This window comes from Apaloderma vittatum, unplaced genomic scaffold (assembly GCF_000703405.1).
Source record: "Apaloderma vittatum isolate BGI_N311 unplaced genomic scaffold, ASM70340v1 scaffold5046, whole genome shotgun sequence".
In the NCBI taxonomy this organism is placed as follows: Eukaryota; Metazoa; Chordata; class Aves; order Trogoniformes; family Trogonidae; genus Apaloderma; species Apaloderma vittatum.
Genome location: NW_009721141.1, coordinates 84,852 through 107,044, shown reverse-complemented (window position 1 = coordinate 107,044; position 22,193 = coordinate 84,852). Strand labels below are relative to the sequence as shown.

The window sequence follows — 22,193 nt, the reverse complement described above, 5'->3', positions numbered from 1 at the left end:
AAGTCCCTTTTCTGATAATGCAGCAGTTTTAAATATACTGTTTATTGAAATAAAGTGGATTTTTTTTTTCTTCCCCGTGATAGTGCTGGAAAAGATGATGTTTTTGCCTTGTTCTGTGTCTCACACTGGTTTTAGCCACCGAGACTTCAGTACCGACTTTCCTGGAAGGTGGGTGAGGAGCACAACAATTTCCCACTTGAATTTGAGCCTGTCCTGGCTGCAGCTGTGGAAGCAAGGTCAGATCCCAGCACAGGAGAGTTCGGGTGCCAGTGTGGGGGACCACCAGGTCAGCATAGCCCTTGCCTCGGATGCCGCTATGTGAAACATTTCCCATCCTATGAGCAACTGAAAGATCCCCTTGTGGAGGTGTTTCATTGCTTTATGAAAAGCTTGAGTTTGCTCTTGTATTTTCTGGCATGAATTCTGACTAACTGGTCCTCTTCAACAAGGCTCTGTGTTCCCTGGTGGGTGAGCGGCCGGGCTGGGGCCAGTGACATCTTCCTATGGAGCAAGGTACAGCCGGGCTCTCTGGGAACGGCGCGCTGAGCGTGCACCATGCCAGAAAGCTTACTTTTAAAAACTAAAAATAAGCTCTTCCTTTCCTTAGCAGGAAACAGTCTATCTGCACATCACTCTGGGTCTAAAACGAGAATAGCTGCAGCTCTCCGTGGGTTTGTGGGGCTGGCCCTGCCCTGCCCACCCCTCCTGGGGCTGATGTGAGGGATGGTGGGTGTTGGTGGCCTCTATGGACTCAGGACAAGGTTAACCTGGTTTGAAACCAGCCTTGCTTTGCCTTGATGCTGGTTCTTTTCCCCTCTTCTTTTCCTAAACTAACAGATCACCTAATTTTTTTCCTTTTATTAGTACAGATGTTGTCAGTTAAAAAAAAAAAAAAATACAGTAGTGTTTGTGAAGGCAGTGGGCGGTGTTGGAAGAGGAGGTTGCTGTAGGAGAGGTCAGCTTTGCCAACTGTGTGTCCCTCCTGGATGGAGGAGAGGGCATCAGCGGAAGGTGGTTGGTGCCAGACTGGAAGCAGCCGGGTGTAATGAGCTTTAGGGCCACCCCAGCCCACTGCTCTGAGCCCCGATCGGCAGTGCAGGCTATATTTGGTCTGAGATTACTCCCTGCTTGGCCTGGATTGATCTCCACTGGAGCTCTGTGGGGGGGATTTCTTTTCCCCTGGCTAACCAAAAAGCCCCTGTACAGCATGCCACCACATTTTACTCCCTCTCTGCCCATTCCATCGTGCCCGAGCTGCTCTCTCTGCCCTCTGGTTCCCTCCTGAAGCACCTCAGCTGGGACTTTGTGGGCTGAAAGGCACTGGATGTGCCCCTGGGTACCAGGGACAACCTATTCCCCAGCAGCAAGTAAGATGCAGAGCAATTCTCTCCATAGGAACCAGTCCAGGGGAGACCACTGGAAAGAGGGAATTTTTTTTTCCCCCTCCATCCTGCCCAGCCCATCCTCTGCTGTGTATTTTCTAGAAGGACCGTTAACAGCACTTCACTCCTGGGTCCTAAGAGTGGCTGTTGAGCATCATCCCTTCGACTGTATGGGAAGAAGGGAGGCTGAGGAGGGCAGCGTGGCTGGGTGGAGAGATCAGCCCCTCCGCTCGCTCGCTGCCGCTGGGCACGATGCCGGCGTGTTGCCATGGCTGTGTTGAGATGGGGCTGCTTGTGCCAGCAGTCAGGGGAGACATGTCACTCAGTGCCGCCGAGATGCCCGGTTACCTTGGCGATGCTTCTGGAAAAAGTCGGAGAGGAAACGGGATAGAGAGTTGTGCCTGGCGGTGGGTTCGTGCAGCGGAGAAATGGCTTTGGCGAGTGGAAACTGGAGATGGTGGGAGGGGTGGAGGAAAGCTGTCTCGGTGCAGGAGCTGCCTCGGTTTGCACAACACCACCCTGGCCAAAGTGACGAGGGTGGCAGCAGGTGTGGGGCTGGTGGGTCTGCGACCAGGTGGAGGCTGGACTGGGATAAACCTGCTGGGGCTGCACCTCGTCCGATGTTGGCGCACATTAAGAGGAGCAAGAAGTGACCTGGGATGGCAGGAGGGGTTACTCTTTGGTTTGAGGATTTGTGGAAAGTGGTTGGAAAACACACTGCAAAGAAGAGCTCTTTTTATCAGAAATGGCCAGCTGCATCCCTGGATGCTTCTCCAAACCTCCTGACGATTCGCCCTAGGCACAGCTTTCTTCTCCCTTAATCTCCTAGTGAATATTCAAAAATAGATATACTTGTAGCACTGGAAAAGCCTCCTTCAGAGTTGCTTCAGCACTGCAGAGATCAACCCTCAGGAAAGAAACTCAAAAAATAAACGCCAGCTGCTGCCATGTTTACCCCCCGCCCCCCAGCTCCTTTCTCACCCACTCTGTGGAAGCCCAGTGCACCGCTGGTTCCCTTTCCCATCCATTCACGGCATTTCCCTGCCTGCTCCCAAGGCAGTAAAGCCACGGGCTCTGTCCTCACTAGGCTGAGATACTGCCTGCAACAAACCTCTAGTGCCACAGCTTCGACCATGGTGCCCGAGAGTCCTGCTGCAGGTTACTTGGAGTGTATTTGCATCAGAGCAGGTGTGTCCTCAGGGGTCTCCAAGCCTTTTCCAGTGCAGCTTCCCTGCTCTTTGCTGCAGATGGGACTACCAAAGGCTGAGCTGGGGCTGGCACCCTTGGGGCTCCCCGGCGCTTCCCGCATGATGGTCCGAGGAGGCCACACACGTGATGGGGGAACAGGCAGGAGCAGGATGTGGCGTTTCTGAACGCGTAGGGCGATCAGAGGGGTTGCTGTGACCCTGCCGTGGCGGTGCTGAGCCCCGGTACGGGGCAGCGCATGTTCTGGGCTGGGCAGAAAGCCGTCTTGGTCACGTCCAGACTTGGATTAATTTACTTGTGGCATTATTAATACATCGAACCTCGCATCTTGGCTACTCACAGAGACTTAGTGTTTGACTTCTGGACCCAGAAGTCATCCTGAGCTGATGCAGGCTTTGTAATGAAAGAAACCTTTATGTCTGTAACGTGGTGGGTGGGTGTCCCTCTCCTGTCTCCCAAGGAGGGCTGCTGGCTGGTCCTCCTTTGCCTGTTAGAGCTGTTAATCGACCCGTCCACATCCTCTCGCCCTCTGCTCACTGGGATGCGAGTCATTCAATAGCTTAAGTGACTCAAAATCTAAGGTGGGTGGGTGGTGGGGTGGGAGCCAGGGTCACCCGTGCCATGGGTGAACTGTGGGGCTGCACAGACCCCCAGGGTGCTGGGACACCCCCACCACCTTCCAGGGGGATCACTCCATCCAAAATCGGAGTGATGAGTACGGGAGGAGGAGTAGAAGAGTGTGAATAGAGCTTCTGGAAGGAGAAAATTCACCGAGAGGAGAAAATAGCAGCACTGATTTATTTTTTTTCCCACCTTCTCTCATACCTCTCGACTTGTATCGTCAAAAAACCTGTGCTAGCGGGCACGCTCCAGCTTCTGCGCGTGTGTGCAGTTTGTGTGTGACTGCCCTTCCCCTGGCTGGGCACGTACCGAGCCAGGGGGGTCTGGGAAAAGGTTTTGGTGCTTCAGTGCCACCATCCAAATCATTGTGTCCTCATGTAGCTCTCCCCTAGGTCCACTCATCTCGGTTGGCAAAGCAGAATGTCAGGGGCCAGGATACATCAAACCAAAAATGATGTTTAGGTTGAGTAACACTGATGCTGCTGACCTCAGGGCTAGACCTGGAAAACCCTACTTTGAGCCCCAAAGTGACATCCTGCCTTTTAGCTTGTTTTATTCCAAAGCTGATGCGTAAGAAAAACAAAGTTTAAAACATACGCTAAGCATGCACATTTCAAGCAGAAATAAAGATTGATTATTAAATATATTTCTTTTTTCTTCCTTTTCTCCTAGGATCCTGCAGGAATCTTTGAACTGGTGGAACTTGTTGGCAATGGTACCTATGGGCAGGTCTATAAGGTAAGGACTCCGCCTGAAGAGATCCCATTTGCCTTGGCTGCGTCTTGAGCACGGAGCGTCCCAGCACATCCTCTGGGCTAGGTTTGCCCTGTTGCAGGCCTGGCAAGAAGTCTTTGCTGAACTCGAGCTTTTTGGTCTTGTGTGCAAGTACCGTGTAGCACACAGAACTCTTATAATAAGCAATTCATATTAGTTCTGAAACTGTCACTAAAGAATAAATAGCTTTTCTTTTTTTTCCTCTTCCTCGGTTCCTTTTTATTGATTATATGATGAGGAGGGAGTGAAAAGTCTGCGCTTTAATAGATAAATCTCGATCTCTTCTAAGAACTGAGTTTATGGCTGCAATAGGCTGCCAAATGAGTTTGCTACAGTCTAGTGCTCTGCTCGCACGTGGGCTGGCTGCTGCCCTTTCCACCATCAGAAACCTGCTGCAGGAGAAAGAACACAGGAGTCATTAGTCTTGCTTTAAATTTCTGTAAATATCAAGAAGCAGCTCTCCAGGTGAGAGTAGTGAAGGAACTGTGGAGAACAGAATTGTAAACCCATGAACTACTTGGCAAGAATGTTTAACTTGTCCACCCTCTGCTAAATCATGTCACTGGTCCCAAACACTTTTTACCTTGGGGGATTTCCACAATTTGTCATTGTATTGGTTGTCTTGTTGTGGATGATTCCTGTGGGGTTGGGGAGGGATTGAATTATTTCAAAGTCTGGATTTATCTGCAGTTAATATACAGTGGGAGATGTTTCTCCGTTGCATGAGGTATTTGCCAAATATTTTGGGTCTGCTGGGAGATGACAGCTCCCCCTGGGCCCTGTTCTCCAAAAACTTCTGTGTATGTGGACACAAGTTCTATGTCTATGTGTATTCATGCATGTGTGCACACAAAGATCCTACTCACCTGTTGGAAACATACTGTCTTCTGACTGTAGAAAAGAATATATTCTTGTGCTCTTACTCTGTCTCTTTGGAAGCGTGGCTCTTGCCTGTCATGTGGTAAAAGACAACAAGCTGCCCCTGCCAAAGAGGAGGAGGGTGCTTGGAAAGCTATCTGTCAGGAAATATTTGTTTTGAATTCTGATTCCCCCGTCCTCCCGCTGCTGAAGGCTAATCCCATCAGCACGAGGACAGAGGGACCGAAATGAAGATAAACTGGAATTTCTGGAGTTTCAAATGTGTGAACTTTTGAACTGGAATAAGTTTAAAAAGCAAAGTGGGGAGGGGAAAAAAAACCCCACAGACTCACACCAAAAGTGTTCTTATCAAGGTTATATTCCAGGGGAACTCTGGTACTGGTTGTTTTTGCACTGTGTGCTCCCCGCCGTGGGAGCTCCCTTCTGAACGGCTTTTCTTCTCAGCTGCTAAACTAATGGCAGAGGGTGACCTAATTTTAACTGGTGCATATTTCTAACAATCGGTGGAAACTATGCGCCTTTAACGGCCGTTTGAAAGCGTCATGTTTTTGTGGAGAGCCCAAAAGGGAAATAAGCTCGCTGGTGCTGGCGCTGCTGGTTGCGCGGCTCCGCTGATCGGGTTTCCTCTTGCTGCGTTTGCTTCTTTCTCTGCGTCTGTGTGTTACCTCGAAGTGGGGAAAAAAACCCACCCAGAAACATCCAAGTGTAGGCTTTCTGGGAGGTGAACACCTCTGTGTTCCCTTTTTCTCCTGCTCTACAAGAAAAAAAAGATCCTCCTCTTAACTGTTTTTAACTTGCTGGAGTAATTGGATTGTTCTCGGTGTGATTCACTTGGTACCGGTGCCAGGCAGGATGGTGGTGGGGGCGGAGGGGGGAACGCTGCTGTCCAAACCAAATTAGTGAGTATTGAGGTATGAGTTCAGGCTAAGACTGACTCCAGGACTCTCTTAAGCTGAAGCCTTGGAGCAGCACCCGCTCTATAAACAACAGGAGACTTTGATATAAAGCATACGTAACTGTTTATGGTGTCCTGCTGTAAAACCCAGCGTGGAAATAAGATCTCTGCGATTTTCTGCCCCCAGACACTGCTGCTGTATTTATCTCTTGCAGCAAAACAAATGGATCAGCTTTCAAGACACACAGACCTTCTGGCTCCCTTCTCAGACAGCCTTTAGAAGTGGTCCACACCTAAGGGCAGTGTCCTGTGTAGTTAGATGCTTGTTCCCCCACCCTTTCAAACCCATCTCTGGGAAAACCTCAGCCCTCTGTCCTGACGCTGCCTGAGGTGCATCATTGCTGTCGTCTCAGAGGCTGGGCATGCTTGAGTTGTATTTTCAGATGTGGAAGGGGTAGTTCTTTGTGCTGCCTGCTCTGGTGCTGGCTTCCCAGCCTGAGCTTTGCAGGTCCAACCCCTGCGCTCTGTGCCCGGAGCTGTCGTCTCGTGAGCATCACCTCCCCTTCGCAGGGCTGGTCCCTCTGAAGCGAGCAGAGCAGCTCTCGCGTTGGCAAGAGGCAGAAGCGAGATGCTCGTTCCAGACATGGGAGGGCATCTTACTTGTGTGGTGCTGCAAGGCTGCTGAAACAGGACCGCAGCCCTGCTGTTTCGCCCAGAAAACCTGATTTAGCCGCGTGGTCATATTCGTGTTGGAGGCTACAGGTGCCCTGGTGGTAAGCAGGTGGCCTGCCCAGGGCCTGGATGGGCACGTGTGAGGTGCAAAGCTCCCATTGATCCCGTGGGGTCAAGCACACGGTGACATTGCTCTGACAACTGAATGACAGGATGGGGAGCCTGAGGAGTGGCTGGTAGTACCGCAGGAACAGGAGGCATCGGAGAGCCACGGCTCATGGAGCCAGCCTCAGGCCATGCTATGTTGGTTGGGGAACCCTTGCCACAGCACGTGTCTTCTCCGTGCTCGTAGGAAAAAAGACTTACTGGCCAAGCCCAGTGCACATGAAGAGCTTCTAAGGGAGTACATCCCTCTGCTGAAGCGCGGGCGCTGGGATGAAGCTCACTGCACAAATTGCTTTGATCCTCCTGGGTCATGACTTGAAGATCCTTTCCGTGTGGTTTCACACTGCTGCTGTAAACCAAAGCCTTGTTGTCTGAGGCTTGTGCTCTAGAGGCAAAGGTAACTTGTTTGGATTGATCTCTGTATTTTCACGTAATGGCCTTTCTTTGCTCAGTTGTGAAGGTTAAGACATCGCTCTGGTGCTTCCCAGCTCTGGCCGTGTCCCAGGGACACCTGAGCGCTGCCAGAGCCCTCGGCAGCCACCTGCTCTGCGCTCCCTCCTCTAACCCCAACCACAAGCTTTTCACTTTGGATAATTGCAGAGAGAAATAACATTCGCTGCTTAACAATTCCTTGTGAATGGCTTGATTTTTATTTTAATGAGGGACCGCACTGGTGATGGTTTATCTCTCTAATTGAATTGGAAGCTTTTCTTTATTTTCTAATAATCCTGAATCTAATGTTACAGATTGTAAACTGGTTTTGATAAAAGGCTCAGAGCTTGCTAGCTCCTGTGCCAGACATGGTTGCAGTAGCGGATTTTTATGTCCTTGGAATATTTTTTTCTTTTTAAGGTGCTTAAAGAAATGGCTAGCACGAATGCAGTGAGTTGGACTTGGGGGCTTGAGACATTGCCTCACTTTTTTAGCAGGTAGCTGGTGGCTGATGGCAAAACTGCAAACACAAAAATCACTGAGAGCCTTTAGAGCATTATCTAAAGTGTGAGGAAATGCTGCTTATGTTCCAGAACATTAGTATTACTGCTTATTTCTTTTCTGAATTAGAGAACAAGCAAAAAGTCCTTAAAAAAATGATGTGTATGCTTAGGTTGCCTGGATAAATCACAGCATCAGGGCCACAAATGCTGTTGTGTCAAACACCAATAAATATGAAATAAAATGGATAAAAATGAAAGTAGAAGGACGTGAAGTTACCAGGAATACCTTTCCAGCAGATTGTTACGAAGCTGGGGAAGACATGCAGTAGGTTACTTGTTGTGCACTGACTGTTAAAGCCCAAAGCAATCCCCTCGGAGTTTTTAGACCTGCTCGGCCATGAGCGTTCACACACTGGCCTGTGCTCAGCCTCATCCAAGCAGGGTTTTGGTGCAAGCCTTGGCAGTAGTGGAAAAAAAATCAGTACACAGGTCAGAGAGTAACCTTCGTGCCTTTCGCCTTGTGCAGTTTTACAGCACTGAACTGGGAAATAAATGACGTTGAGATTATATTCACGTGCTTCTTCCCAACCATACCAGGAGGACGACGGTCTTCGATGCCAAGTGCTGCTTTGCGGAATGCCCTGGGGATGCGGCTCTTCGTTTACAGCTTTAGCAAGGCTTTATTTTACAGGGCTCAAGATGCAGTACTGTGGGCTAACTCCATAACTGCACAATAACTATTGATTGTTTAATTAGCTGGTAAATGCCGTATAATCACCAAGTCATTACGCAGCGTTACTCTGTGCTCTAATTTAGAGCGTGTGGGAACTGCGAGTCGTGGCTCTAGCTCCCCTGGGAGCTGCTCTGCCGTCATCTCAGGATGGGACAGAGCAGGGATCACCCTCAGGAGCCACTTTGGAGTGCCACCAGCCATCTCCAGGCTGGGCACCTGGCCACAGGCTGTCCCTCTCCCCTGCCAACCCAAGTCAGCCATTTGAAGAGGACACATTTTTTGCAATTGGTCTTCGTTGCACTGAGTCGTGTCTGTCTCATGTTCAATACATGGGGGGAAAAGGATGAAGAAAAGCATCCTGAGGCCTTTTGTCAGAGTTTGTTTGTTTATTACCCAGGATTGATCCATTGGGAGGCAAAGCCCTGGGCTTGACCCACTAGATGAAGACGTTGAGGCGTGTGGGTGTGAGGGAGTGAGTAAAGCGTTTGAAACCCAAGGTTGCCCGCTGCAGGAGAGCTGGGAGTGGCAGGGCTGCCGGGACACTTTGGTCCTCAAGTCAAACCTCTGAGAGCATCTGGGGCATAAGCCTGTTCTTGATAACACGGTCAGGCAGTTTGCAGTGCTGAAGGAGGAGGGATAACGTGTGTCCTGCCCTGCTGGGTGCTGTTTGGGTGCTGCCCTGCCCAGCAGCGTCCTTCCTCCTGGCTCCCCCAGGCATCCCACTGCTGCAGGCTGGTGGGGTAGCGGGTGAATGTGCTAAAGAAAGACATTTAGAAGTTTTTTCTTTTGTCTTTTACATTTTGTTGGAGGGGAGGTATGAGAAAATAACCGATGTGCAGTTTTTGCCACATTTATCCTGCCCGACGTTCGGCTCGGCTCGGCTGCTGCTGATCAAGCACTGGGCCCTTGCGTCAGCCCTGGTGAGAGAAGAGGCTCTGCAGGTTCCTGGGTCATTGTTAGCAGTTCAGATAATTAACCTGAGTCAAGAATGGCATTAATTGTTTTTAATAATCAGTTGTTTCATTGTCTCTCTTTCTGAAAGGCTGATGGTCAATAGTCTGGTAATTAATCACTGTTGCTTTTAGCCGTGTGGAGGAAGTTACCATGCTGCACACAATTAATATTTCCTGGGGATCGCTGCTGTAAAGAATTAATCTTAGTTTACATACACAGCTTTTGTAGCTGAAAGCTCGCTGCTGTGCCTTGCTCGAGAGACCAGGCTGCCTACAGACCCGGTCCTGCTGCCGGTCGCCCTTGTTCCAACACCCGTCCTGCGGTGGTGGCTGCTCCGGGCTGGTCCTGAGCACACCACGGGCGCCTGGTGCTCAGCTTCACGGGCCACGGAAGGAATTCAGAGCTCTGTTGTCTTGCAGTCTAAACAAACAGCTAGACAGCCAGCTATCGCTTTTGAACACGCATTGTAAGCATTTCCCTTTTCCCACCTTTTTGCTGTTTATGAAAGGGACCATGGTGGGCTGAGGTTGGGTGCGGCTCGAGCCAAGTAGGTTCTTCTGGTGTCGTGTCCTTGGCTTTGGGTCTTGCTTTTTGTTTTCAGCTTTCACTGCATGGCTCTGATGGTCGCTGCAGACAGAGGCAAACACAGGGGTGCCCTACCCTCTGATTTGGGTAGCTCCCCGGCTTCCCCCATGGTTTGGGGATGTGCTAAGAGGCGGATCCATAGGCCCCCGCAACGGCTCCATAGGACCCAGACAGGCAAGCACCTTGCCCCTGCCCCTCTGGGAGCAGAGCAGTTAACCAGCATCGGGCTGATGTGCCCCATCCAGGGCTGCATCTGTCTGCTGGGATGGTTTTGGTGGTGGCCAGGACCACTCGGCTCCACGTCCCGATCCAGACACGCCGCCGCCGTCTTCAAGGTCGCGCAAGGGCCGCGTGAGCATGAATGGATTTACGAGACTTACAAGCTGCTTTATAATCCTTCCGTATTACAAGCGCAGTATTAAACATTAAGCCGTTGTTTCCGCTGGGACGGCTCGCGGTGCTGCCGGCTGAGGATGCTCTCCGGGGCAGGGGGTCTCCACCACTCCCGTCGGCACTGGCTCGCGCCCCGTGCAGGGCTTTTACCGGCTCTGATTGCGTTGCAGGAAGGGGCTGGGCTGGTGTGCTGGGGTGTGATAACGCACACTAGCACGATGAGAAGGAAAAACGGGCGACCTCAATTTATCAGCTTCCTCACGACATTAAAATATCTCTAGAAGAGAAAGTCCCTTCCTTGCTGACTCGAGTGGGGTGTGTGCGTTTCTGAAACGGGGACTTGTTTTTGCCGTGCAGACAGGGGAAGTCTTAAATGGAAAATGCTTAAAATGATGTTTCACTCGTATGGGAGGGGGGGAAAAAAAAGCTTTGTTACCAGAGCAACTGGTACATCTTGTGCTGCTTCATTTTTCTGAAACACAGAGAGAGCCCTCAGCCCTCCCTCCCCCCAAGAAACCAGCCCACACACCCCTACGCACCAGTATGTCACGTCAGCTTTGCTGCTTTCTGAATAATGTAAGGGAAAGGTGCTTTTTACATTCTAATCCTATGGAATGCAGGTTGTAAAAGGTGATTAAAAATTCCTGTATTGCCTCCCTTTTAAATCTTTATTCCCTTTTAAATCTTTATTCCCTTTTCTCCCTCTCTGTAGTTTGTGATGGGAAAAGGCCGGGTGAAAGTCAGGAGCAGACCAATGTGTCTTTGACCCTTGTGTTGCTGGATGCTCTGCTCCTGTAAATAGTGCAACAATTTTGCAGGAGAAGACCCAATCTGCAATGGTGTAGGGGTGAAAAAGCTGCCTTGGAAAGTGCTAAGTCAAGTCAACAGCACGCTGCAAAGCGCAGGGGATGTGGAGGTGGGTCTTGCAGCGCTGTGTGGGTGCCGGGGGTAGACAGGGATGGAGGGAGAGCCTCTCTCCTTGACTTGCAGGGGTCAGAAGATGCTCCTTATTTTAGCGATGTCATGAGCCAGTACCATGTCTCCTAGCACCTTCTCCTATCCCATCGGAATGTCTGAACTCAGACTTGTCCTTTCTCAGGTCTGCTTAAAATGGGCCAACTCACAGGTTGACTGCACATACAGATACAACGGTATCTGTAGGTTTCATGGTTGTGGACCAGTGCTGCTGGATGCAAGATGTGCTTTCTGGGAGCAGAGCTGCAGCAGGGTAGTCTGGGAGGGTGAGGATGTGGGTCCCATTGTGGTGATGTACGTGGGCATCCAGCTGCCATCTGTATTGCTGAACCTAGGAGACGGGGCCGCGGGGGAGCTTGTTCAGGAAACAGCCGGCTTTTCAAAATCGGGGTTACTGCATGTGAAGGCATCACTCTCCCTCTTGGGAGGTCCTCCTGAAGCTTCAAATGCTCTGCTCGCTGTAGTATCTTACAGTAGTGTGTAGTACATTCTAAGGGAGTGGTGGTGGCCAGCGGGTGAGGTATGGGTGCTGAAAGGCTCACGAGGATTACAGAGAGCATTTGCCCTTAGGGTATATTTGATCTAACAGTAACCCCAGGCTGCACGGTGGCAGGTGAGGAGCATCTTGCATGAAGTAGACGCTGGTACCTGCTCACGTTTGTCATTCTTAACTTGTTTGTAGTATTTAAGAAGTGTCAGGTTAGCCCAGAGGATCGGAGCCGAGTGCAGCGTACAGGAAGCCTCAGGCCAAGTCGCTGCTCTTGCAGACTTCCTCTGGTGATCTTTGCCATATGACCCCTCTCTTCATTCCCATCCCTGTCGTCACCCCTCTGCCCATAAAACGAGAAGGAGAGCGACTCTGGGTGGCCTGGAGGGGCAGAGCTGGGAGCTGCTTGGTGGTACCAGCACTGGAAAGCCTGTGAGGAGATGGTGTGTTAGGTGCCCCCGTGCCAACACTTTGAAAACAAAAGTTTGGAGGTGACACTGGTTCCCCAAGGAGCAATGTACAAGGGTGGTTGGTGGCCAGCCATCAGCCAGCACCTTCTGACTCTGAACGGGCTACTCTCAGCTAAGAAGGCAGGAGAGGACTTTGTAGACGGTTTGGTGACGGGGATGGTGGAGCAGTAGGCAGTGAATGTTGGTCCAGGCTGTGTATTTGAGATGTTCATAGATGCTGGAATGTCTTCAGAGACATTTCTTCCTTGTAATTTTAAATATCTTTTCAAATTTTGATGCAGCTTGACTTGCAGCTAACCCTGAAGATTTGAAGGCAGGCGATGCCTACAGGGAGCCAGTTGGAGCTCTGCATCTTCTCCTGGTTGTGCTTTGAAGGCTCACTGCAGGGAGAAGTGTGTCTCTCTTGAAATCTGTAGTTTATTCTTAGGTTTACCTGGGAAGCCCTTTACACTAATTACCTAAAGATGGAAGGTGCCAAGCAAACACAGCCTGCTTCCAAATGCTGTGGGTTTTTTTTTTACCTCTCCTCGCATAAGAATGGCAGATGGGTGTAAATTTTTTTTGTTTTTTTGATAGGTCCTAAAATGTGTGTGTGTGTTTAGGTCTCTAAATTCTTGTGTATTGAATATGCTCATGGAAGCATGTGCCTAGGAGCCCAACTCCATCCCTGCGTCCCCACCATGCTCTGCTTGTCCCCCAGCCCTTGTCTCCCTGAGCTCCCTGGGCAGGTGACCGAGAAGAAGGTCGGTTTGGGCTTCAGACAGCACTGCTGTCAGCTGGAGAGGGATGTGGACGTTTTGCCCTCCACTGGGGCAGGGCAGTGCTCTTAAAGAAGGAGTGTTAGTGCCTGCTCCTTTTACATGTGTCACCTTAGTTTTCCCAGCAGAGAGGCCCTGAAGTATGGGATGCATCCAGGAGACTTGGCTGTGGCCCGTAGGTCTGCAAGAGGATGAGAAATGCTGGGGCTGGTGGACTTTCTCTTGATGTGAATCTCTGCTTGAGTGTGGTCGTTGTACTCGGGGGCTGTAGGAACCTCCTGGGTTCGTGATTGGGGAGTTTCATCGTGGGCCATGGCAGCATCGGCAGCAGGAGCACCTCGGGGTGGGAGGGATGCTGCTCGGCTCCAATTTCTACTGTTTTGTAGGGCTGCTTGCAACCTGTAGCAGTGAGTCTCCAAAATGAATAGCCTACTGCATGTCATGTTTTTAAAATTTTTTTTAAATCCCTCTGTAAAGCATAACCTGAAGGCAAATGATGCCTGAAATGGCCTGGGTGTGCAAGGGTGAAGAGGGATGGGGAGGTAATCCAGCACAATGTGTTTAAAAATGGGAGCCACGGAGGGCAGAGAGTTGCATAAAGGACAGGATTGGATTTCAGATGTCCGTAGTTAATTTTACAAAGCTGCCCACAAGCCCAGCGCTGGAAGCTGTGCTGTCTTAGCTCTCCGTGGGCACTAAAGATTGAGAGGCAGAAGCACCTTATCTGGACAAGACCCGCCAGTGTGACCTGCTTCTCATGCTGGAGGTGGTGCCTCACCTCAGCTGCAGGAAGCAGGCGATGCCCCACACCTCCCATCTGATCCCATTTCACTGGACCCTCCCTTAGCTTGAAGTAATTTTTATTTTCATTTTCATTTTTTTCCAGCTAGTACTGGGTGGGGATGTTTTTTTCAACAAGTCTGGCTATTGAGTTCAAAATAAACAAATAGTGTTAGCTTGTTACAGTTGTTCTACTCCCTTGAGAAACGGTTATTAACAGGGTCAGTGTGAAGAAATGTATTTTACGTTTGTCTGCATGGTATCTAGATCAAATGAGATCAGGCTTATGCAGTAAACAGCTACATTTAAAGAAATTAACTCATGGATGCCTCTTATTAGTGAAAAGGTATGATTCGTTCTTCATAGGTTGCCATTGTGTTTTCCTTTAAAAAGCTGTTGGTGTGTGAACTTCAGGGTGGTTTCTCCATCAGGGCAAGCAGCTCTAGCGTGTCTGCAAGGATTCCAAGATGATGGGATGGGATGGGATGGGATGGGATGGGATGGGATGGGATGGGATGGGATGGGATCCGCTGCTGAGCTCTCATCTGAGCTCCTCCTCCAGAAATCCGGTTCTAATGGTAGGAAGTGGTTGGTGTGCCAGACAGAGGGTTGGAAAGGAAAACTTGGAGCTTATTCCAAGGCCTCTTCTTCTCTCTATCTGTTTATTCTTGATTTTTCCCAGTGAGGGTGTAACGCCCAGGGTGCTAGGCTGGCAGGGCTGTGTGCCTGCAGTTGGGTCAGTGGCTTGTGTTGGCAGTGCTGGTTTATGTTTTTTTTCTAAAAAACTTAGCAGGTGATGGTTGATGAAGAAGAGTTGAACATATTAACCCCAATGACATGTTTAAGCAGATTTTTCTTCCGTTTTTTTCTTTATTTTAAACTCCGTGTGACAGGTCTGTTGTCACCGCAGAGCCGGAACTGAGGAATGACTGCAAAGAGCAGTACTGCAGAGACCAGCACTGAATTAAACTGGTTTGCTTCACGCCAAGAAGCAAAGAGAGAAACAAGTCACTGCAATGGGACGTTCACAGCACCAGTCCATTTTTTCACAAAGTACTCAGGTCTCTGCCTGTGTTTTCCAACACCGAAATATCCACATTCAGACTTACTAGGTTTGATCCTAACATTTCACTGCTTCTGTATGACAAAGAAAAAAGTTCCTGTGAAGAGTAGTGGGGAGCAGAGCCTTCGGTGTGTGGTGTGGTCATCCAAGGGCTGAGCAGCTGTGCATCTTGCAGTTGTCTTCAATGCTGATAATTCCTTGGTGTTGCAGTTTGTTCCTGAGCAAACCCATTAGTTGGGAATACGTTGCCTCATTAAATATCTAACTTGAGCACTCAGAAGCCTCCGGTCCGCCTCTCCCCTCCTGTTGCGTAAAAACCTCTGTAGAGTTTGAAGCTCTTACGGACGACATGAAAGGCTGGAAATGCATCTTTGTTTTAGGTAAGCAGACATGTAAGCAGCCATCAGGGCTTAGGAAAAATTGCAAATACCACTGGACTTGCCATTAGTCTCTTGTTTTGTTAGGGTGGTGATGGTTACAGGTGAAGTCGGCAGTACTACTGCACAGTGGAAATGCCTTTGCATTCCTGTGCTGCAGAGATTTTCTTTTTCACGGTTTAATTCAACAGGTCCAGGATCCCAGGCCAAAGCTTTTCTTTTCTACGTAACTAATAGAAAGAGAGCCAGTTTAGCAGAATTTCTGTAAATGGCCTGTTCCAGATGAACTGCAAATTGTGTATGTGAATGCCAGTAGGACTAACGCAAGGAGTAGATTGCAAAAGGAGATGGAAATCTTGCATTGGAGGAGCAGGCTTCTGAAACGCAACATAAAACTGCACTTTTGGACTTTGCAAAAATGTTTGCTCTAGTCATGAAACCGCAGAAAACCAATATCCTGATCTCTGGTGCTGAAGGGCAGCATCCAGTGGATGAAACCATCAAAACACTCAGCGTCAGCTTAAAATGTTATAGCAGCTGAGCAGCTGGTCCATCAAACGTCTACCGAAAGAGATCCTCTAGCATTTATTTATTTTATTTTATTTTTGATTGGCAAAGAAAAGCATCCCTTGGGATAGAAGAGCCATGGCAGTCATGGTGTGATTTGGGGATACTCTTGCCTTTAGCATCGGCACAGAATTGGGGGTTTAGGGGGCGGTGGGTGCTGCAGGAGAGCTTCTCGGCCAGGTGGTTTTCTTGGACATGATCCCCACCCCGAGTCCACAGAGTTCAACCCCCGTGGAAGCATCTGGCTTTGAGATCTGTCTCTTTCTGGCCTTTAAAGGCCAGCGTGGATGGAGTGGATTGTTCCATGTAACTCCCAGGGCTGGCACTGGGTTTGGGGGCGTCCTGCTGGGCTGGCGTGCTGCTGGGCTGGCGTGCTGGGCTGGGCAGGGCACAGCAGATTCAGGGCATGGGGATCAGGAAGAGGCTCCTGAGCTCTGTGTGTGTCTCTTTAGCTCTGTGCATGTGTTTTTGGCCTGGGGTGACTTTGACTCTGTGAATCATTTGCATTTAGCTTTGTTGTAGCGTATTTGTAGGCCCAGGTTAAGCACTACAGCACTGCATCAGGGCTGCGCCTCCGTCCTGCAGCCTTTCTCTCTCTCATGACTAACTTGGGGGTTTGGGGGGTTGTTTTTCTTTTTTGTTGTGTGCCTCTTAGCCTCTGCTGGTCATAGAATCATGGAATGGTTTGGTTTGGAACTCGGTTAGAGCGTGGTGCTGATAACACCAAGGTCGCGGGTTTGATCCCCATTCGGTCCCCATGTGTTGCCTGATCTAGTTGAGAGGTGTCACTGCCCATGACGGGGAGGTTGGATTAAATGATCTCTAAGGTCCCCTGCAGCCTAGGATATTCTATGATTCTACGATCATCTTGTTCTAACCCCCCTGCCATGGGCAGGGACACCTCCCACTAGACCAGGTTGCTCAAAGCCCCATCCAACCTGGCCGTGAGCCCCTTTCCCATCATAGGGAACAGCGCTTGGGTTGTGCGAGCAGATGGGTTGGCATGGGGAGAAATCCAGTGACGGGCAAGAGCAGATGCTTTTGAAAGCTCAAGCATACACTCTGAGCATTATTATTTTTGTTCCCTTACTGGTGACCGTTCACAACCCATTTGGGAAGGCACTTGAGAAGAAATAAGCTAATTACATAATTTAATAAAAGATGCAGGAGCGCCGATGTGAGCACGCTGGCAGTGTGGAGGAGCTGGGGCTGCACAACGTGACTCGTCTTGCACGGGAGAGATTAATCACGTCGGCTCCTGGGAGACAGGTCTGCTGGAAAGGTGGTTGTGTTGGATGCACTGTTCGTATCGTTAAAACTAGGCTGTGTACAAGAACTAATAAAAGCAGACGAAAAGATTTTTAGCAGAAGGGATCAATAACTTGGAAGCATTTTAATTCAAAATTAGAAAAATGAGAACAGTTATGGGCAAGGAGAGTGTATTAATAAAGGAAAATGAGTATTTGTTACTGCTGGTGTGAAATGAGATAATTTAAGAGAAATGCTCTAAGTGCCTTTTGTCACAGTTAATGCCTTTTGTTAGATTTCCAAGCAAAATGGAGCCTGTGACTTTCAATTTCAGGGTTCTCAGATGATCAGAATACCGTGGGGCAGTCTGATCATCTCATACTTTACTGGAATGAGGTCATCAATAACTTTTGCCCGGGTGTGATTTACACAGTTGTCAGTGTCTGAATTGCCATAATATGTCTCTGCCTGGGAAAAATGCTGCATTTGGAGGTGGGGGGGGAGAGCAAAACCCAAAGCAGGAGCTCTCTGGGTAGCTGGCTCACTGCTAATAATGGATACAGAAAAGTGATTACTTGTGATCCATTCAAATAGAAAGGCTCAGCCTCTAAAGCTGGAGGCATGGAAGCTGTTACAAGGTCAAGCGGTGTCCTTTAAGGAGAAGTAAGTGGCAAATACTGTCAGCTGCAGATAACACATCTGCAACATCATGAAAAGCGCATCTGAAATTAAGATTAGAGGTGTTTTGCACTCGCACAGAGAGGACGGGGAAAAAGAGAAGATAGAGGCGAAATCAGAAAAAAAGAGGATTAGCTCTTGGTGGGTGACAGGTGATAGCTCTGGCCAGGGAGAGATTTAAGCATCAAAATGTTCGGTAACCTGGGAGATTATCAGAGGTTTCTGCAGCTGCTTCCAACTGATGGTCTTCCAAAGCCTGAAATTCGTTGCGTTTGAACCTCCCTCTCACCCCTTGCCTTTATGTTTTCATGCACGTGCGAAATCTCATCTGCAGCCCCGTATGTCAGGCTGGGAATCTGAAAAAAAACAGAGACCCTGGTCATCCATGCTTGCAAAAGTCTGCTTAAATTTTAGATGCCTTGACTGAGGCTAGAATGAACCCGACCTGCAGTTATGCTGGTAGACTGCTTGCTTTTGTGGACGTACGCTCTGGGTCAGGGCACTTAGAGCTTCTGAAAATGAAGTTCCTCGTGTCTTGGTAGATGTTTTCATCTACCTACTTTGGTAAGTAGGGCTAGGAAGCTTTGCCGAAGGTCCTGCCAAAGAAGCCAGTTCTCTTGATTCATGAATATGAGCCAAAAAATAACATTTCTTAATATGTTGAAGAGGGCAATACTGATATGTTTTGTCAGTTCCACCATGCTGAGAAACTCCAGTTTGTGAAAATAGGTTTTGGCACAGCCTCTCTGAGCAGAATATAGAAGGGCTTGAGCCTTTATAACCGTGACCCTTTATAAACATGGCAGTGGCTTCACAGGTGGGAAACTTGGATTTGTGCGCCCAGCTTGGGGTGATCCCAAAGGAAGATACCTCCCCTGAAGCAGAATGAGCAAGGTCCAGGTGGACTAATGTGCTTTTCCTCTGCCTTGCGGAAACACTGCAGCCGAACAAAACCTATGGGGTTTTTCATTCAAATTGGATGCAAATCTTGTTCTTGCAAAAAAAAAAAAACGCTTCCAGAAAATTTGGAGTTTGTTCTCTAGTTGAGGAAAAATGTGTTTGCAAATCCCAAGCATTTTAGGGAACCAGTGGTGGTGTCCTGGGGTCAGCGGTATTGACTCCTCAGTGACAAGATGCTGTGACACCCAGTTCGTCAGGTCTGTAAATACCCGGGTGTCTGGGTGACCTTACGGTCTGGTCTGTAGCTGACCTTTCATTTTGCTACCAGAAAATAAAGATTAACCTTGAGATCAGCAGGCTACACTGAAGCTTGCAGACCCATGCCATGTGATAAAAATAGACACTGAAACTGGGAAGGGGAAATGTCGTATCTGTTAAAGATCATCTGTGTGCTATTAACGTACCAGAGACCCGCCTCATCCTGAGCTTGTGGAAGCTTTGCCTGCGTAAGAAAATTGTGTATGAGCTGTAACCACCTCCGAGATACGTGTGCTTCTTGAACGTGCATGGACCTCGCCTTCTCCATTTTCTCATCTACCCAAGGTCATCTTATCAAAGGAGCACAGTGTTTAATCCAAGGCGAGCGCCTGAAGAATAAGCTACTATGGTTTTCGGTAGTCTGGTGCAAAATTCTTTCTGCATTTCTTGGCGCTTAGTTATTAATGAGGCATTTGTTCTGTTTGCTTAAAAACCTCCCAGCAGCTAGCACATGTGCGCTATGCAAATTATTTGTGGTCTGGTTAAATGCTGTTTTTCTAGGAAGGGGAATAACTGAAATTAGTAGAGGAAAAAGAAGTAACATTAACCCTCTGTAGGTTGTTCCCTCATTAGTTTGGCTGTTTGTTTCTTGCGGTGGAACTGAGCGTGCCATTGTCATTAACAGCGATTCGGGACCTCAACTTGAATAGTCACGTACCCCTTGTGCGCTTACTTTGGGTGGCAGTGGTCCAGGAAACTGCCAGCATCCTAATTAACACACTTTTTCAATGGACAATATTAATATTCATACTATTATACTGTAAAATGAGTAATTTGAAGAGATGGAATGTCTTGCACTCTCTCGATCTCTTGTGGATTAACCTACAAAAGGCCACTGGCGCTTGTTCTTTCAGGCCTTAATGGGCACAAAGGCTCCTAATAGAACTGTAGAAGCAAAACTACCTAAAAATGTGTAGCAAATATAAAGCATCTGATAGGGATGCTAATGTTTTGTTAGAGCGGCGAAGGAAAACGTGAAGGGAAGTGTTTGAAATAGATGAGCACCTCCGAATGATGGAGAGGTAAGGCAGCTCTCAGTCCCACAACATCCATCTAAATGATGTCAGCCCAGCAGCAGTGGTGCAGGAGTTCCCCAGCTGAGCTGGTGCTTAGAGGAGAATAGTACTGAAAGGGAGAAAGCAAATATATGTTGGACCGGAAAACAAAAGACTTGGAAGGCTGGTCATGTTTTATTGATGCCCACCATTAGGGACTACAAGAAGATATACTGCCAATTTTAGCAAAGGGAATGGAAGTGTGGAAAATACTGTGAGAGGAAAGAGATTCACCCAGGGAGGGGAAAAAAAAAAGAGGTGCAACTGAAGCAGAAAACGCTGTATTTAGCAAATAGGTTGAGAGGCATGAGGATATGTTTGGGTAAGCACCAGCTCATTTACCGGAGTGTCCAGACTATCCCGTTCCTCTGAGATATGTGCCCCGTGTATGCACAAACCGCCCTTAGAACAGGTTCCCTCTGCCGCTCCCAAGGTCTCACTGACCTTGAGTCCCCAAAGAAGGAGAAGCTGGCTTTAGGGTTGGTATTGAGGGGAAAACACTGCTAAAAATAGGCAAATAGCGGCACATCTCTGGTTCGTATTCAGTACAGAGTAGGCTGTTACCTGCAGGTTAACAGTTGGTCCATCCTCTAAAGAGCCTTTGCTGGTGCAAAGGAAGGAGGCTCTTTCGGTAGCTGTGGTCCCTGCAGGACCTGAGGTCCTACAGGGATGTTGGTCTGCCTTCAGCAGTGGAGGTGAAAGCCTACTTGGATGCAGAATTGATGCATTTTGACTGGCTCGGCATAGAAGCGAGATCACGTATACCAGAATTGAGGGATGCTTTGAAGAACTGATAAAAGGCAACTGAGTGAGAGGACAGCTGTGGACACTGGTTACCTGGACCCAGGATGGTTTCTGGCGACGTCACACACAATCTGTGCGTTTGCAGGGCCTGGCACCGGCTGTGGTCTCTTACAGAGGATGCAGACATGTCTTAGATCTCAACAAGCAGAAGGCATCTGTGAAGAGCATCATTTTTCTAAAGGGGAAGGTGACTCTGTAGTGCCGCAGGGTTCACTGTTTAGAACTGATTTAGTTCACTTTGCGTGCACGTAGCTTTGACTTCTGGATGAAAGCTTAACCATGGAAACGGCAGCTGCCAGTCAGAGCAGCGAACGTCTTTCTGCAGCACCCGGCCTGACTCTGATCTGCCGGTGGCATCTTTGCCTCTGTGGCCTCTATAAGCTGTTGGAATTGGGCCAACCTTTTTTCTGCAGGTAACTCATCAGCCCCTCTGCCAGCAGCTGAGTTGGGGAGACAAGAATTGCTCAGTTGACTTTGGAGGCTGTGGGTGTCTGCCTAGGCTGCGTCCATTGGATGTTCAAAGCTGGGTGGCAACTGCTCTTTTCAAATAACGTCAAATACCTGTGTGTTCACAGCGAACCCTTAGTTTTGGTACCACCCATGAGTTTCTCCTCTAAGCTGGGACATGGTGGGTCCTATGCAAGCCCTGAACATGGATGATGTACACACTTTCGCCCTTTCAAACCTCAGCACATTTGTGCATCCAATCACACCACCGATGGCCACGTTGGCTTTCGCTGGATTTGCCGTGTCCCAGCTTGGACCATGTCCTCAGCTTGTGTCTTCATCAGATGTCATCCTGAGAAATGGTCTCGCAGCACAGAGGTCTGGAGTGAGCTCTGATGTGTGGAGAGCAATGGTGTGACGCTGTTCCCATCAGCTTCTGGGCAGGCACATTCCCGTGGGTATCAGCAGGGCTGCCACGGCAGAGGCACTTAATCTTCTTGGCTCTGTTAACTCAGTTTAATAATTAAAAAAAATTAATAATCTGTGGTGAAAGGAGAAGAAGAATGTCTTCAGCCTGTGCCAGAGGTTACTCGATTCCCTGCACAAAGGAACCCATGGGCGAGACGGGAGACATCCCGTTAGCTGGGGGCTGGTGGAAAAATTAGAGACTTTTAGAACGTGTTGTGAATTGAGCACTGCGGCTTTAAGAGAAGTAGCCGATCTCCTTCAGGGAATTTCTGTGATTGAATGAGTGGAAGACAGAAGTCTCCATCCCATGAGCTTCTCCACTGTGGCCGAGGGGTCTGGCGGGGGCTGCAGGCTCCCCATCAGCTCCCGCTTGGGCTCTCCGCAGCTCCCTCCCTCGAGCAGAAGGTACGTGGCTAGCAGTGAAACAGCCCGCGAGTCAAAAAAAGAGGAAGGAAAAAAAATAACAACCCCAAACCAAACAAAACCCAAACACCCCAAGAGAGGAATAATCATACTAATAAAAATGATACGGGAGCCGGTTGAAGGGGAGGGCAGCGGGTGGTGCAGAGCTGTGACTCAGAGGCAGCTCCGCTCCTGGCGCGCC

At 49.0% G+C, this 22,193-nt stretch overlaps 1 protein-coding gene across 1 annotated transcript in view; it reads left to right on the top strand.

Annotated features, from left to right (window-relative positions):
- Nucleotides 1-3,881: 3,881 nt before the first annotated feature.
- Nucleotides 3,882-22,193, top strand: part of LOC104275328 (TRAF2 and NCK-interacting protein kinase-like) — a gene marked incomplete at both ends in the record, with an annotated part of 101,752 nt that continues 83,440 nt past the window's right edge. Inside the window, 1 exon segment of the mRNA XM_009871255.1 lies at nt 3,882-3,947. Coding sequence (XP_009869557.1) covers nt 3,882-3,947 — 66 coding nt within the window.